Here is a 17,639-nt window from a genome sequence, read left to right on the forward strand (position 1 = left end):
ATGCTGTGATTAAACTCCTCTCATTGTCCCTGATTAATGGACGTAAATGTACCTTTATTAACCAACACACTTCACATGACAAAAATCTGCTCAGGTTTATTAACGCTTTAATGTTTGCCAACAACCAGAAGCTTGAGGCATTTTATGGTATGTGTCAGGTGATGTGGTATCTGGAAAGTGTGGAGTGCATTTCTTATTCAGCTCCGCTTCACATCTACTCTGACCAGCTTCCCTGTCCGTGCCGAATAAAAGCATTCCCACATCATGCCGCTGCCACCACCATGCTTTGCGGTTTGGATGGAGGGTTCATGGTGACTTGCGTTGTTAGCTCTCCACCACAAGGCATTCTGCATGTATGTCGGGTAGTTCACACCAACACACGTGCACCGATCTCACTTGAGTGGCTTGTGTCAAACAAAAAACAGGACTTCTTATGGCTTTCTTTCAAGAAAGGATTTCTTCTTTTCACACTTTTAAAAAGACCAGATTTATGGAGTGTAAGCCACACAGTCATCCCGTCAACAGATGCTCACACACCAGCTGTGGATCTCTACAGCTCCCCCAAAGTAACCACAGGCTTCTTGGCTGGTTCTCGGATTTATGCTCTCCTTGCCTGGCATGTTTTAAATACATTTAAAATGAACTCTTGATAATATGTCAGGGTCAGTAAACGCAGATGTGCGATGGTCACTGTTTTTTAGCCTCTCTGGCGGTCCCACAGAAATACTGAAAGCTAATCTTATGGTGTCAAAGTCAGTTTTGAAGAACATGTGAAATAAAGACTAAAGCTGACGCTCAGTAGATTCTGTGAGAAAAGTACTTTCTGTTTGGGTGAATATGTTCGTAACGCTGTGTTCCCTTTTACTTAATCTTCTCTTTTTGCTGTAAATGAGACAGGTCATCAACCTTGATGAATTATAATAGTCTTTAATAGAAAATGAAAAGCACAATGGTTATAATGGTTCGGTTGTACAAGTCAGTGCACTGAAACCTTCAAAAAAATCGTTAAATTAGTGTTTCACAAAGGCAAAGTCGACTGTTAGAGCAAAAAGGCACATTTATACTTGAGATTTAATCTCGCTTCAATATAGTATAACATTAGTCAAGTTATTTAAATTGCATAACAGTAGTACTGCATACTTAATGTAAAGGCAAAAATAAATGCATCAAAACTGAACCCCTTACAACAATAATATTTGAGCTTTGCATGTTTTGCACAATGCGAGCATCTTAGGCTTAGCCCTGTGAACAGCACAGAAGGAGATCTCTCCTTTCTATTCTGGACATTTAGAGCTATGACTCCCAAATATTTCCTGCCATTTACTGTTATGTGGTTTGTCTGTCAGTGGTTTGTGGTTCCATAAGCGTTTCCAAGAACCTCAATTATAAATGCAAACAGTAATACTAATTTTCTTAAGTGCATAGGAGATAGACTTGGATTTCATGAGCTTTTAAGCATTTATTAGTAATATAATTCAATCAAAGCCATGTCCTCCACGAAGATGTGTAATTAGCCTTAGAATCGGCTTCGACGCATTTGCTCCCCTGCTGCCTTAAATGCTTTTTTTCAAACCCCCTTTGCCAATAGAACAGCACTGAAATATCTCATGTAACATTTTACAAGGTTGTAAGGAGGGAGGATTCATTGACCGAGTCCTGGGTCCTCTCTAATGCTGTCTTCTCTACCGCTCATCAGACAGGGTTTTCTGTTGGATTTAGTTTCTGGCTACTGGAAGAAGCGTGGAAAAGGTTGATTTTATGTCGGGTGAATGGTTTCCGGGTTGATTTGGCCACATGTTCAGCATCATTATCTCGCTGAAAGACCCAGTGATGACCAAATTTAATTTTCTGGCATAGGACACCAGATATGACTTTGGACATCTCCTGGTATTTCAGGGTGATGATGAGTCCACAGCGCATTGCCAAGATTCCCAGGGTCTATTGATGAGCAGTAGGCCCACAGCATCCTGGACACGAGGTCCACATTTTCATCTTTCAGTTCATGCCAGCCCCACCTGCCATGTTTGCTGTCAAATCTCCACCGTTGTCTCATCTGAGCACAGCACAAGCTCCCAGTTTAGGTCTCGCTGATATTGATCAAACTTCACACTTTTACATTTTGTGAGGGTAGGATAGAGGAAAACTCATACAGGTCAGCATGTAGACAACAACTAATGGTTGTTGTAGAGACACGATGCCACCTTTTGCTATAATTGACCACTTTTGGAGGATTTCCCCCCTCATTCACCGTCCTCCTTGCTGTACTGGTTTCAGATGTTTACTCATTATCATTACTTTTCTAACTGTAAATATTGTAAAAATTTTGTCATTTTCTGTCTTATAAAGGCACCTCTGCCCTGTTTGAATTGCATGTTTTCTCGTTTTTCCCATTTTGATGAGGGACTTCAAGAAAGTGTCCTCTTTGCTCCATCAAATGTCCCAGGGAAACAGGAAGTCATGGATTAGTAATCAAACGGCCCTAGATAAACTTGAAAAGTAAAGAAATGCTTAAAAAATGCTTCATTTACATTTATTTTATAGGATGTGTTATGAAGGCCTATGAGTATAGTATTGGTGGTGTTCTTAAGGAACAACTATTTGTTGTCATGGGATTTGTTTCCCATCATTGCAATGTTCTCAAATCAAAATTTGAATAAAAAAAAAGTGCGGTATTGTTTCAATTCAATTCAATTCAATTCAATTTTATTTATATAGCGCCAATTCATGAAACATGTCATCTCAAGGCACTTTACAAAGTGAAATTGCTGTCTTGCAATATTATGAGAAATGATTTTAGTTATTCTAAGGGATTTTTGCACATCTTTACCAGCAGGGACGCTGGATATGGAGAGCAGTGTATCACTGAAACCGAGCCGCTAACCCAAAGTTGACTTTAAAAGAAATCTTATTCACACATTCAGTTACAGTAATACACAGCAACACATTGATCATTGATCTAGATTTTTTTTTGTCACCATGGGTGTATCGTTGCTCCCTGCGCTGGGCAGAGCCTCAGACCTTTAGCTCCTCCTGCTCTCCTTTGGCCACTCCTCGTCTTCCTCCCCTATTGGATTTAGTCTCCCGTTCAGCTCCTGCAGATCCTTGCTGTCCTGCGAGGCCCCGTGTCTGAAGACGAAGGGCCCGGCCTCCGCTCCTCGGTCTCCGTGGGACACGGGGAGGCTCACGGTCGAGGAGTGGAGGCTCTCCCCGGGCTCGTCCTTCTCCATGGTCCCGCTGGAGCAATAGGCGCAGCAACGAGGCGTGACGTAGAGGTAGGCAAGGATCAAAACTACGCTAATCACGCATGCTCCCAGGGTGGTGTATGCTGTTTTTAAATCATCCAGTCCGCCCCGCTTTGTGTAGTTGTACACGACCAGACTGATGTGGAGCGTGTCACTGAAGGAGCCATTGGTAGCATGGCAGGTGTAAACCCCGGAGTCCTCCACCTTCAGGGGCCCGACGCTGAGGTAATTACCACCATCCTTAACGTCGGAGCGGTTTGTCGGAAATTCTGTGATGTTTCCTGGCAGTACCCAACTCTTACTCATGTACTTCTGTCTGGTGTCGCAGTCCAGAAGCAGGGTCTGCTCCAGGTAGGCCTCTCTCTTCAGAACGTTGACCTCAGTGCAGTTCAGATCCAGTATTTTTACATTTTGCTTACCCGATCCACCACACGTGTGGTTGCCTGCAAAGTTGGAGGCAGACCCCAGCCCTCTGAGGTGCCAGATGGCAACCAGGTTATACAGCTCGCAGCTGCACGTCAGAGGGTTGTTGTGGAAGTAGACGCTGTTCTTGATCCAGGCACGCATGGCCTGGAGCTCCTGCACTGGCAAGACTTTGATTTTGTTTGAGGAAACATCCAGCAGTTTGAAAGAATCCTGCTTGCTTCGCTCCTTCAGCACCTCCAAGGGCAGGCGCGAGATCTGATTGTGGCTCAGGTAGAGCTTCTGCAGGGCGCCCATGGTGGAGAAGGCAGTGCGATCGATTTGAGATATGCGGTTCTTGAACAGCAGAAGCACCTCCAGGTGTTCTAGCGGCTCAAAAATGAACTCATCCAGGAGCTTAAGGCCATTATAGGACAGGTCCAGGTAACGAAGCTGTGGCACATGCACAAACGCCTCAGAGGAGAGGAAGGTGAGGCCGTTGTTGTTCAGCAGCATCTTCTCCAGACTTTTGAGATCCTTTATGGTCCATGCGGCACGGAGTTCTTTGATGGAGTTAAAGCTGAGATCCAGAACAGCTGTGTATTCAGGAAGATCGACGGTAACGTCGGTCAGATTCACTTTAGAGCAGCTGATGATGTTACCGGCACACACACACGACGTTTGGTAGTCCAGGAGCTTTCCTTTCCGCAGCTTGTTAACTCTAACCTCAGGAAATAGTAAAACCAGATGCAGAAATAGGATGAAGGATCCTCTCGAGGCCCCCAACATGTTTCAATTTTTTTTTCTGCAAGATCCTGAATATAGTGTGACAGGGTCCACAGTGGATTCTGGATGCGCTGAAGACACAAAATAAACACACATTACAATGAAGTCGCTTACTTAAAGTTGGGATTAACTCTAAAGTAGGAGGAAATTGATGGAGAGTGTTGATTTTTTTTCAAAAGACATTTTTATAATTTGCTCCTCCCCCTGCGTCTTTACCTATAGATTCTAGAGAGAAACAAGAAAGCAGAAGTGCAGACCTCCCTACGATGAGCAGTAAACACAGGACTCCTAGTCAACACAAGTGGTACAACTTCCCATTGCCTGCAAATACACTAAAGCAATATAAAAAAAAACTCCTAGTTGGTAAAAATCACACTTTGCCTGATTAGTGTTTGTTCGCCCTCATTTTTAATGCTGCCCTGGGCAACTGCCCACATAACCCACATCAATAAAGGCCACTAGATAGGACAATGACCTTAAACATACAGCAAGAGCTGCAGTGTAACAGCTTAGATTAAAAGCTTAGATTGTTAGAATGAACCAGTCAAAGTCCCGACCTAATATACGGCTAAGAAACTGAGGGAATATGTGAAAATAGAGGTTCTGTAACCGGTCTGGCTGAGTGGGGACTATTTTACAGAAGAACAGGCGCATTTTATACCCCTACAGATTTGCATTTAGAATTCCAGCAAGCGGTGGTTCTACAAAGCCCGTGCCACACTTTTCAGATTATCGTTGGTGTTCGTAAAATAAAATCCAAATAACATAGATTTAAGTTTGTGGCTGTAACGTGCCAGAAATCTGAAAAGTTTAGTAGTTAAAAATACTTTAGGCACCATACTATTGCTGGTTGCTGTTAGAAAAATGATTTTTAAAGGAATGGAAATCCTCTGCTGGCCCCTCCTTTCTGATGTGGATCACAGACATTATGTCATTAATACAAATGGAGAAACTCAGAGCCTTATTGAATCGTTCAATGAGAGCTTTTGTAAGTGCTTGGATCATTTTGTAGCGCTTCTTGATTAGGTTAAAGTAGACTGACGTACTAGCCAAGCGTTTGCCTCGGTTTATTATTTCTTCCTTTGTCTCCCTTCCTTTTTTTTTTTTTATCTAACCGGGAAAGTGTTTAGTTGTCTGAGCCACTGTTTGTTTATGTAAATATGAAAATCAATAAATGAAATGAAAACAATAATTAATGGTTTAAGCTTTTTTTTTCATTGAAGATTTTACCAAAACAAAGGAAGTGATGTCAGCTAAGTGAGTTATTTTGAAGCTGAACGCAAAACTGCTCTGCAGGCCTGGTGCAGTGGTAGAGAGACAGCACAAAAAAAAAAAAAAAAAGAGAGAGAGAGAGAAAAGTTGTGTGTAGTCTGCAGAAATCAAATCATTAATACATTAGAAAGGTTTAAAATGACAGCTTTGTCATCATGTCAAACAAATAAAAAGGATTAAAATATGCAGGTTGTACTCAGTCCCTGGCCACCATCCCATCATTGATTTCCTCTGCAGAGTAATAAACATTTGTCCCATCAGGCAGGGTCCCGGCTGCCTCTCCTTTACCTTGAGTCGCTGTTATCAGGAGTCTGCGCTGCAGGACGGTCTCATCTTCTTCCTCTCCAGCAGTGAGCGGCAGTGATCAGCAGTCCCATCTGCCAGTTCGGCAGCACACAGAGCAGCTGAGTTTACAGAGCAGACCAGACCTCCGAGGGGGGGAAATGCAACTGGCTGCTATCTGATCCAAGGGGCGTTAACAGCAGGGGAGGGGCTGGCTTTCCTCTCTCCTCTGCTCCGCTCTAATGTCTCAGTCACATTACTTAAAGATTAAAATTACACACTATCAGACTACAGCGCTGAAGAAAGGACTAAGGTATATAAAAAAAAAAATTATACCAATATCTGTATGAGAAAATGTACTTATATGCACAACCATGACCTGCCAGCTTTAGTATATTACAGCATTTTTACGCGTACAAGTGAATCAGAAAAGTATTTATTACATGAACTGAAATTTTCTTTCATAAAGACTGGTCAGACAGTTGAATTCTCTTGCACTTTAAATGAACACTTTCTTCAATATTTCTTTGCCAATTGGACCCTCTCGTAACAGTGCAGAAGGTCAGGACAAAGACGCTGTGCACAACCTGCAGCAGTCATTAAAACAAGACGTGATGAGCATGCAGAGTCTGACGAGATTCCAGCATTAGAACATTACGGGCTTCATAAATGTGATTGAATGTGACACAGGCCAATGCAGAGTCGAAAATATGATCAGCTATTCAAATTAAAAGAAATAAATGAACAATGTTCATGGGAACCGAAGGAAAGACGCAGAGAAATTTGCCAGTGAGCTTCACAAAAACGAGTCAAGTGCCGCTCCAGCTGTTGATTGATTCCTACAGAATATTAAGTTAGAAATTGGCTTATCTTAAAAACGAAAAGGCAGGGAATGCAGTATGTGTCTCTGTCTACAGGGACATGCACGATGCACAATTTTTATAGACTGAACATTTAATTGATATGAATTAAATAAAGATACAGGAGTGTCATTTTTTTGGGGTTGTAAAAGACTCCAGTACAGAGACTGACTTGGCAAAAGCAAAGTTGTTTAAAGTGTAACTCTCCCCCAAATCAACTTTTGTTGCAGATAGACTGTAAACTGGTCTAAAGGTGCTACTTCAATGTTACTGTACAATTTTGTACATTTTCATGTGAACTTGTTTATTCAGCAAAATTTATGGTAACACCGTCTAGTGCTGCCCTCTTAAGGTTGATTGGTGACTATTGCATTTGAATCTGCATGCTGTCGTCATCATAGCGCCGTGTTCGGGTTTAAAAATATCTTCGTCAGACACACGAGTCAGACTCAGGAGTTGGAATCAGGAGCGTTGATTGATAGTGCTTAGGATTTGTTACTGCTTTGAACGTTAGCCCATGTTAGAAATTATGATGCTAACATCCCTTTACCACTAAGAAAGTGCACTCATCCTGTCCTCCGCTGTCTTGGCAGCGCCGGCTTCGGGCATTGCTGATTCAGCACCTTGAGCCAACAGCTCGAACTGATAATGCCAAGACCTGCTGGGCTCCACAAAGCCTCCCCTCAACCTCCGGTGACGAGGGGGTAAAAAAATCCTCCTCCTCAAAAGATTGATCCGTGGAAAACCACCAGATGTCGCTTTGGTCACACTTCATGTTTCAACATGTCACTTTCCCTCATCCTGACCACAGCGTCGTTTAACCCCACACAGCTCATCCCCACACTTAGCCCCTCCCCTCAGGGTGTTTTGGGACGGCCGACTTAGGTGGCATTTTTCAAAATTTGTCTGGGGTGGGGTTATGCTTTTACATCAGGGCGAGTTACACTTTAATAATAAAGTAATATGGAGAACGTACAAGGTAATCACAGGTAGAGCAGGACAAGAAGCTCAGGCAGTGTAACGGGAAGAACCAGTTATGAACAATAACAACCAGTGATACAGTGAGGGAGGAGCGGAGAATGGGATTGGACCCAAGTGACCCAAGATCAAGGGAATATGGACCAGCTGGGAGAGGAGAGTGCTGAGCAGGGAAACTGAAGGTCAATTATGAGCCATGAGCAAGAGGCAACACAGAGACAACAGGACAAACAACCATGTGCACACATATCCACATGCCTAAAGCCAATTTGGAGAGAACAATTAACCAAATAGTTTTTTTTTCTTTTTGTGGCAAGACAACATTGCTTACAAATGTGCCACTGTGCAGTCATACTATATGACCATTTAGGTAAAAAATAAATATCACCATCCTTCAGGATATTGGGGACTATATGTCCTTTATTAGATTTATTGCACAAGATTAACACAAAAAGACAAGTTCATGGATAAAAAAGAAAAAAAATGTATATATTGAAAAAGCTGTTAATTGAAGCATCACAACTAGATAAGACCCCACGTAGACTTTAAAAAAATGACTTTAAAAAAAGATTTGGCACAGTAAAAACAACAGAAACCTAAAATGTTCTGCTTGGTTAATAGTTGCTGTGGAGTCCAAGGCCACTTCCTGGTTGCCTTAGTAGAACAATAAAGCTTTTAAGAAGCATTTATGAACTTTTTTAAGTTATTAATTACAAAATTAGTAATTAAATTCATTAAATGAAAGTTGAAATTCAAAGTTTAGGATTTGGAAAACCTTTACTGTGTGAACTGGACGTGGAACCTGCACCTCTTCAGTCGGGACTTGATTTGGGACTTTTTAATTAAGTGCAATTACTTGAGACCGTATACATGGACATGCTTTTCATAAGCTAAAATTTCTTTATTAAAATTACTCTTTTATTGGTGTTGAATGAATGTTTGATCTACTTTTAAACTGGAATTTGGATTTTTATACCTGTAGGCAAACACCATATAATCATATTTCTAGTTGAATTACTGAAAAACAACAACATTTATTCTAATAATTAGTCAGGTTGCTTCCGATTTAAGCCTATTTGCTGTTGCATTGACCCGGATAACTGAGTATTTGCTCAGGCATATATTCATTTACTTCAAATAAATTAGCTTTATAATGATACTCTGTTGTATCGAGCAGAAATTATGCTAAACAAATCAAAGATTAGTACAGACGTTTTCAGGCTTCAGTCGTTTGTTTTTAAACTCTGGAGACACTGACGCTGGAGTTTGTTGTCAGCAAACAATGTCATATGCTGCTCATCATAACCTGTGTAAAAACAAAAAACAAAAATGAAAGACAGTTATGGTGTCTTTAAACCAGGCGGATCATAATTGTTCCTGCAGCGTCTGACTCGTTTGAATGAGAGCAATGTTTTGCCATAACGCAGTCACGATCACAATGTGGTATTGTCTCCTGGGAGTTGTGATTTTTAGCTCAGCAGCTGTCACAGCAGCCTTTTCACTGAGCTGATGTGCTTTGATCAGCACTAAGTTGGGAAGGATCAGATCATGAGAGCGAGATCTCTCAAAATTGTTGTCAATGATTTCATTTAAATTCAATTCTGCTTGTTTGTGTAGGGCTGATTTACAGCAAATACTGTCCAAAGGCACTTAAAAAAAGTTAATGATGAAAACAGACGTTACCTGTGTTTGAAATACACATGCACAAAGTTAAGTGGTTTTATATATTTTATATATATATTGAACAATGAAAAAAGACACCCATTCAGTTTAATAAAATAATCTGAATTATCTCCCGCTCAAGAGAAATAGCCGATTCAAAAACCCGTCGGATTTTACTTTTTAATCCATGTCTGAGTAACATGATGATGATTTATCAGAGCAGCTCACCAAACTGATTACTGCAAACTCTTGTCACTTTTATTCAATTGGACAGCAGTTGCAGCAGATTGTGCAATAAAGTGGACACACTGCCACCATCTGGCATAACCTGTACGTTCAAGTGCCTGATCCATGGACTACACTCTGGCTGCCTTTTGCTTTGTGATTCAACGCAGACTATTATAAGACCAAATAAAAAAAAATAGGAAGAAAATAAAAGAAAATCATGTTGCATCACATGCAAAGCATTCACACAAAAGTAAAACTTAGTACTTTAATGACATAAGTGCAGGGAAATATTATTTGCAATGTTAAAAATATTAATTGGATGCATTCTTACTAAATAAAATTATCCGATTATGGATTTGCATTAGCATCATGTTTGTAGGTGGAGGTTATTTTACCTAGTAATGGTTTCCTGCCAAGGCAGATAGCTAATAATAATAATGATAATTGAACTTTATTGATTTCACAATGGGGAAATTCACTTCTGCATCTTAACCCATCCCCTTGGGGAGCAGTGGGCTGCCACTGTGCAGCACCTGGGGAGCAATCGGGGGTTAAGGGTCTTGCTCAGGGATCCAGAGTGCAGGCGGTGGGAATCGAACCGGGTACTTGTAACCTTCTCAGAGAATAAGTGCACTGTTCCAACCACTAGGGCAACACTCCCTGTGATTGGCCCTCAGTGCTCTGGCTATATTTGGCCTTTTGTTGGTCTTCAGAAATTTTACGTCTTCAAAGGAAGACACGGATGGATCAAGTTGTTCACCAGTTCTTAAATGTGTCAGTAAAATTGCTCTGTACTCACCTAAATTCATATTGTATGACTGACCACTGTTAGATCTCCAATACTAATGGGGTTTTATAATAAATAGATATTTACCCTACATTTAAAACAGCAGTATATATAATTCATCTCAATTCACTGTCAAATCACAAAGCGGCTCCAATTCAGGTCCAAATAAAATTAAATACAATTTGGTCCAAATTCCTCTCACGCGACTTTAGTCAGAAGCACTGGCACAAGACTACTTTGTTTGGGAACGATTAGCAGACAAAGTTATTTAAAGCAAAACATATTAATGGCTTCATGTTGTAAAGTCGCTCAGCAAAACAAAGAAGCACCACTATAAAAAGAACTAATTTCTATTGGAAAGAAAAACAACTATTCCAACTAAGCCTTAATGTTACCAAATGATAATAATGGTATAATTTAGTGAAGAAACTGAACTAAACATTGAAACCCTGAGCCTGCGGTACTTTCCATATGAAAAAGCATAAATATTACATGGCAGCCGATAGCCATAAATTAATTTGTTCAGGGGATAGAAACAGCCAAACACCAGGCCAGTGCTACTGTGTATGAGGGGGAACACAAAAAACAAAAGTACACCAAATTAACAGAAGCAATAGCTCCATAAAGACTGACCCGGGAGTGCTACAATGGAAGAGAGAAACAAGACACACACAAAGAGACACCACCAAACATAGAAGCACTGAGCCAGGAGCACTTTCTATGTGAACAAAAAAAAAACAAAACAGAGGCATGTCTGGGTAAGTAAAACTTTAGATTTGACAAAGTACGTATAAGGCACTCCATGTTACCAATTAGTAATGTGCTTAAATACAATGAAAACTGAATGACTCATAGGGGCCAAATGTCAGGTTTAGCTTTCAAAGACAAAAAAAAAAAAAAACAGGACAAAATAATGGATCACAGCAATATTAACCAGAGCGATGTGACATGAATTGGGAAAGTTCACTAAGATGGCAGGGAGTGACTCATTTACCTGGATCACTTGTTGCTGTTTATCTTTTTTTTTCAAGCTGTTTCCAGGGTGTTTAGAAGGGGGAAAAAAAGCACCATATCCTAATTTATTTGACTTTCTGCTGCGATGAAGCCCTTTCTCTCTAAGAGTCTCCAAGGCAACATTCACCACTTTATCACCTGTACCATCACTCTAACACATTTTTCTTACTTTTAGAAGCCGTCTGATAATGAGACGTGAAAGATTCCTCTCAGGCATTCGTAAATATTCTCCCCCTCCGCCGGTGTTGGCGGCTGAGCAGCTTGACTGAGCAACCTCTCTGCGCCTTTTGCTTTTATGTTATTAAACACAGAGCCGGTTTAATGTTTGCCCTAATGTTTAGCACACCCCATACTGTAAGTGCGTTTGAATTGGAGCTGATTGTTTGTGTAGGAGGCCGTAATTATGTTTTGGTAGATGTAATGGCATGACTTAATTTCTGAGTGCTGCTGTTGTTTTTGCGTGTCCATATCTGTGGGTAGTTATTATTGGCAGTGGGGGCTCTCTGGGGTTTTTGCAGCGTCCTTTTGCTATTTCTGAGTGCAAACGTTGGAGTCTATTTTCAAGGGTGCCATGGAAACCATTGTATTTGTGGTGGCAGTGATTGGTGCTGCCGGCCGAGCAAGACTGTGCTATTTTTGTCGCGAGTCAACACCTGATACACACACACACACACACACGCACACACACTCTCTCTCTCTCGCACATTTGCACACATGCAACACACGCGAACCTGGATACTGATGCTAGCTTAGAGTTTGACTCACACAATGCACAAAAATTACACCGCATGGCTGCAGTGGTTGTTTTTTTTTTCTCTCTCACTCAAACCTGGCGTTTCCAAGGCTTAAGTGCATGTTTCTAATTTTTCCTTGCCGTTACGAGACATCTTGATACATCTTCACCATGACAACAGTAGTAAGTGAGCGTTGCCTCTTTAACCCACCCAGCCAAGATGCAGCATGTTTTCCTATATTATGAAGTTTCATAGTTTAAGCCATCTGCAGGAAAAGCAGGCGAGCTTTGCTTGAATGTGTCAAATGTTCAGAGAATACCTCGTGATATGAGGTCAGCTCTAATTGTGGGACTGAAAGGCTCAGAGAAACAATAGTTTTAGCAGTCATTTTTATTTTTTTGTCATTTAATGTGTAGAGTTGTCAGAAAATGGGAAACATAACATTTAGATTTTGCATAGACGATCGTTCTTCTTGCTGATATAATAACTGTTTTATTAAACATTATGGTTGTGCAAATAAAAACATCATTTCAGTTCATCCTGTGAAACATGAATTGCTCAATAGAACCAGAGGGAGCGACAGTGGCTTGGAAAAGTATTCGCTCCCCTTGAATTTTTTCCTCCCATTGTGTCAGATTACATTAAGCACTCTGTGTTGGTCTATAACAACAAATTCAAAGCAAAATGTTTTCAAGTCTCCGGCAGTAATGTGACAAGCGTACATGGTTGTCCTCTTTGTTTTTTTTTTTTTGTTTTTTTACAGGTAAAAGACAACATCCATCAAACATCAGGCGGTGTCAGATGTTTTCGAGGTAAATCGTGAAACGTAAAAGCTGCTGTGAGCAACGTCTGACTCTTATCCTCATTTACTCATCCATGAGGGCTTCTACCAGCCCCGTCTCTTTTTTTATTATCTGACTCCTATGATGCTAGCTGTGCTGTCCATTTAAAAATGGATTGATATGTTTGTTGGATCTGTCCGATCCACTTGTCTGGCAGCTACAAGTTGTACAGCCTAGGGTCCTCCATCCCCCAGGAGTAGTTGTCATACCGAGCTCCCACAGGTTGACATCTGACTCTGCTCAATGTCCAAAACCTTACAGTGGGCATTAGTGACCAAAACAGGTTTGATCCTGTAATGGAAGTTAAACTTCAGCAGTCATTTCCTGGTTGTACAGACTCACACTTTCTCATCAATATAGGCAAGAGACTGCTTTAGGTTGGAAATTATGTCATGTTAGGGTTTTTGGAGACTCCTTTTAGCATCTTATAGCCTGTTTTCAGCGAGAACTTGCTGGCACAATCAGATACTGTTATAGTTTGCGGAGGTGAAGGACCGAAGCAGCAACAGGAACTCAGCAAACGTGTATTGATGGACATAATTTTACTGGCCAGGTTTACAAAATTAAGGAAAACACGGGCACAGGGAACACCAACACAGTGCAGAAAGCGGAGCGTTTTTATAGTCCAAGCTGCAGGAGGCCGAAGCTACAAGTGGATACGTGTCTGTGGTTCATTACACCGTCCCCCTGCATGCTACAAAAATGGCTGAACGGGGTGGAGTGAAATGCTCAGCGACCTGGAGGGGGACAGGGTGTGCAGTGACTCCTTTAGATTTAAAGAGACGGCACCAAAACAAGTTGCTCTCAGACGCACCTCAGAACAAGGGTAATAAGGAGGAAGGTGGGTGTAAATTAACGAGGAATTCAGAACAAAGCATTGTAGTTCCAGTTTATATAGACCAAAACTGAATGGTTTCAATCTGGAACAGAACAACTAAAAAAGCATGATATGTCCCCTTTAAATAGATTCCCATACTCATAAGCTACTTCCTTCTGAAGACTTCAGACAGCTATTTAGATCTCACCACAGTGTCCACTCCCACCAGTAAACTAAATATATGCTGTTTAAACAGGACAAACCGCCTTCAAAACACTAACCTGTGACGTTCCCACCATGTCCACCTGATGTGATACGCTCGTGTGTAATTTCACCCCTGTTAAGTGGTAGCACACGTCCTAATTTTAAGTATCTTGTTACATTTTACAGAAAAAACTGGAAAAGGTCCTTGTCTAGTTACAGTACCTGAAATTCTTCATATGGTTAGATTTAACGACAAATATATGTGTTCAAATATCTTATAAATACACACAGGCTGCTGAAGGGTGTCGTAACATTTTCTTAAGTGTAAGTATCAAAATAAAAAACAATACGTTAGTAACATAACAATCGACATGTTGCAACATTTTTTAACCAGTAGAAATAATTTGATCCTTTTCTGTTTTGAATAAAAACAGTAAGATGCTGTGCAAGATTTTCTATAAATACATTGAAGCTGTTTTCATATTTAATATACTATTAGAATTTCAAACACCTCTATGCATATTGTCGAGTCACAACTAACTTCTGTTTATCCAAACAGAAGATGTTCGGACAGCTCTCTCCTGGAGGCAAGACACTGAATGCTCAAAATCGCAAAATCATTAAATTTACCAGCATATTGAACCAGTTAATCTTCTCGCATACGTTTCTCAGTGCGTTAAACACAAAGTGCAAATTGTTTCACCCAGAAAATAGACGTTATACCCTTTACAACTTCATATCATCATATTCAGTCTCTGACAAGAAAAGATTAGATCAATGCATGAAAGGTGCTGCCACTTAAAACACATTTTTTTTTAAACATAGATGCAAGATGTGGTTTCCAAGAGATGCAAATGTTGTGCGTATTTCTGTGGGGGACCTTGCAAATGCAAATCAGAAACACCCAGGACTCAGGAGCTCCATGCCCACTCCTTCTCTGGAGTAGTCTTATCCATAATAAGGCAGATTTTATTGTTCTCTACAAACCGAGCAATGAGATTGACCATATGTTAAAAAGGTCACTGTGGCAACAAGGGGGAGGCTGAGGTCTGTTCTAATCAATGCTTCACAAATTCTGCAAACCTTTAACTGATAGAAAGTTCAAATGTGTGTAAACTGTTATTGATTTAATGTGTAACAAAGTTGTAAAAGTAGATTTTAAGAAAATAGATGCTCGAAATTGTACGATGCATATTTTTATGATCACAAATGAGTCATGTGGAGGCATCGTGTTCAAACATATCAAGGACTCTCAGAGGTTTTAATCAGGACTAGCCCAACGTTTCATAAGGCCTTTATTCAGGGCACATTTGCCTGAAACATTGCTTACAGTGTTCAACTAAATATGGTGGAGTCTGAAAGAGGGGACCAAGTTTAACTGGCTGAGCTTAAATGCCATCACGCATAATTGGTTATGATTTACTGAGATGTACAGTATTTGTGAACAAACTTGAGCTCAAACACAAGTAAAAGTCTAAAGTGGTGGCAACAAATTGTAACTATAAGTTAACACAACAATCATCCATCCAACCATTGTCTCTGGAGGGCTGCCATTGGGAGAGAGGCAGCGTACTCCCTGGACAAGTCGCCAGTCTCACAGACACAACAATCAAACAATTAACATTATTCTTTGCACTTTTACAAGTGAGTTTGTTAATTCCTTTAAATCTTCAGTTTCAATTTTTAAACAATTTAAAATACATTAATTTATCTATGTTAAACGTTTAAGTCAAATTTCTATATTCAATTTAGTAAAAAATACTTTTTTTAATCCCAAAGGATAATTAAATGAAATAATTAAATGATCAATGATAATTATATTTAATAGGATTCTCATTCTCAATAAACAAAATAAAGGTTATAGATCTATTGTCACCATAAGCGGGACACAGGTTGGAGTGAACCAGCTACAAACTCTGACACTACTGCTCTTTGCTGCTCATATTCATCCTATGGATATAACATGGATGGTTACATGGTGCTTTAACTACACAAGCAGCAGCAGATGATGACAGACAAAACTTTCTGTCGGAAAATGAAGGAGGGGTGTGCTTGAATCCTTCGTCCTGATGTGGGGAGTATCTGAGGAAAAGCAGTCGAGGTCAGGTGGGCAGACATCGCCGATCGGGGAGCAGCCCTGAACTCTAGTTTGGACGTCAGTAGATGGACAAGTGATGCTCCTCTACCAGGGGGCAAAATAAACTTTTATAAAATGACAAAAAAATACAAAAAAATGTTCTTACTGTGCACAAAAACCTCAAGTTGAACCTTTCAGTTACACAATTCATCTTTCTCTAGATTACTTCAAAGGACAATTCAGGACCTTAAATCTGTTTCTAGCAACCACCATCTATGCAGGTAGGATCCCAAGATCTCAAAGCAAGAACGTTAGATGGTTCTTATACTGTGATTTTTTTGAGCACCTATGAACACATGTTACACTAATTTTATATGAAATATCTTATTATGCTAATTTAGATATACAGAAAGCTTTGAAATAATTCAGGATTAGTCATACGTTTATGTGTTGATTCTTAAGCTGTCCAGCGTGAACCTTTGCTTTATTTAATGGAATAATTACCTCGTTGAATTGGTTAAATGCAAAACAGCCTCAGTAATGAAATGGTTATTATAGCTACATGTATAGATTGTTAATATTTAAAAGAATCCCTGTAGACTCTCAAATCTGAAGGACTTGAAGAAAACTAGAACCAATTTCTCATTAGATCTGTAGCAAGATGTAGCTCTCATTGTACCCCAAGTGGAGCTCTGATTGGCTCATCCTTTTTCCCTGGAGCTGAGTTTAGAGATTCAGAAAGGTCCCTAGAGTCAAAAGGTGTACCTTAACCGAGTCAAAGCAAGAACTTTTCAAGCTTTCAAGATTATGATTATTATCTGGTACACTGCATTTGATTTTTTATGTACCCTTGTCGCAAGAAGCTTCAGGCCAACTAGCCCCCATCATCGCTCAGCTCTTCAGCAAGTCTTTGGATTTGTCCCTCTTGTTTCAAAAGCTCCCCCATGATCCCAGTACCCAGGAAACGGACCGTCACGGGGTTAACTGACTACAGGCCTGTAGCCTTGGCATCTGCGGTCATGAAAACCTCAGAGCGACTGGTATTGAAGCATCTGACGGGCATCACAAGCCCCATCTTGGACCCCTTACAGTTTGCTTACCGGGCAAACAGGTCAGCAGATGATGCGGTCAAGCAGTTTGCCTGAGACTTTTAACCAGTGTGTTATTTGTGTCATACTGTTCATTTCTGAGGTTACTGTGTCAGTGGCAACAGATTAGAAATTACATTGTTCCTCTTTTTTGTTAATTAATAGGAGAACGTACACAGAGATAGATTAATAATAAATGAAATTATTTTTTTCAATAAGTGGTTATCTCCGTTCAGTCTATTTCCTGTATTTGTTTACTAAATAAATTATTCTAAATAAATTAATTCATCCTGAGAAGTGCTCAGAAATCTTCTTGTGTGTCTTTTTTAACATAACAGAGATTTCCCCCTGGAAATATGTAGAA

The 17,639-nt window shown here is 40.3% G+C and overlaps 2 protein-coding genes across 2 annotated transcripts in view; both read right to left on the reverse strand.

Moving 5' to 3' along the window:
* LOC105927110 (amphoterin-induced protein 1) overlaps positions 1–17,639 on the reverse strand; it is a 55,920-nt gene that overhangs the window by 19,983 nt on the left and 18,298 nt on the right. The gene's annotated exons all lie outside the window — the stretch shown is intronic.
* On the reverse strand, positions 1,270–6,243 carry LOC118556075 (amphoterin-induced protein 1-like). Its single transcript, XM_036151271.1, has 2 exons — positions 5,991–6,243; positions 1,270–4,501 (listed from the first exon to the last, which is right to left on the reverse strand). Exon 2 carries the CDS (start codon positions 4,431–4,433, stop codon positions 3,021–3,023), a length of 1,413 nt encoding a protein of 470 aa, XP_036007164.1. The 5' UTR covers positions 4,434–4,501; positions 5,991–6,243; the 3' UTR covers positions 1,270–3,020.

The sequence above is a fragment of the Fundulus heteroclitus genome, chromosome 20 (genome assembly GCF_011125445.2).
Source record: "Fundulus heteroclitus isolate FHET01 chromosome 20, MU-UCD_Fhet_4.1, whole genome shotgun sequence".
NCBI classification, from domain to species: Eukaryota; Metazoa; Chordata; class Actinopteri; order Cyprinodontiformes; family Fundulidae; genus Fundulus; species Fundulus heteroclitus.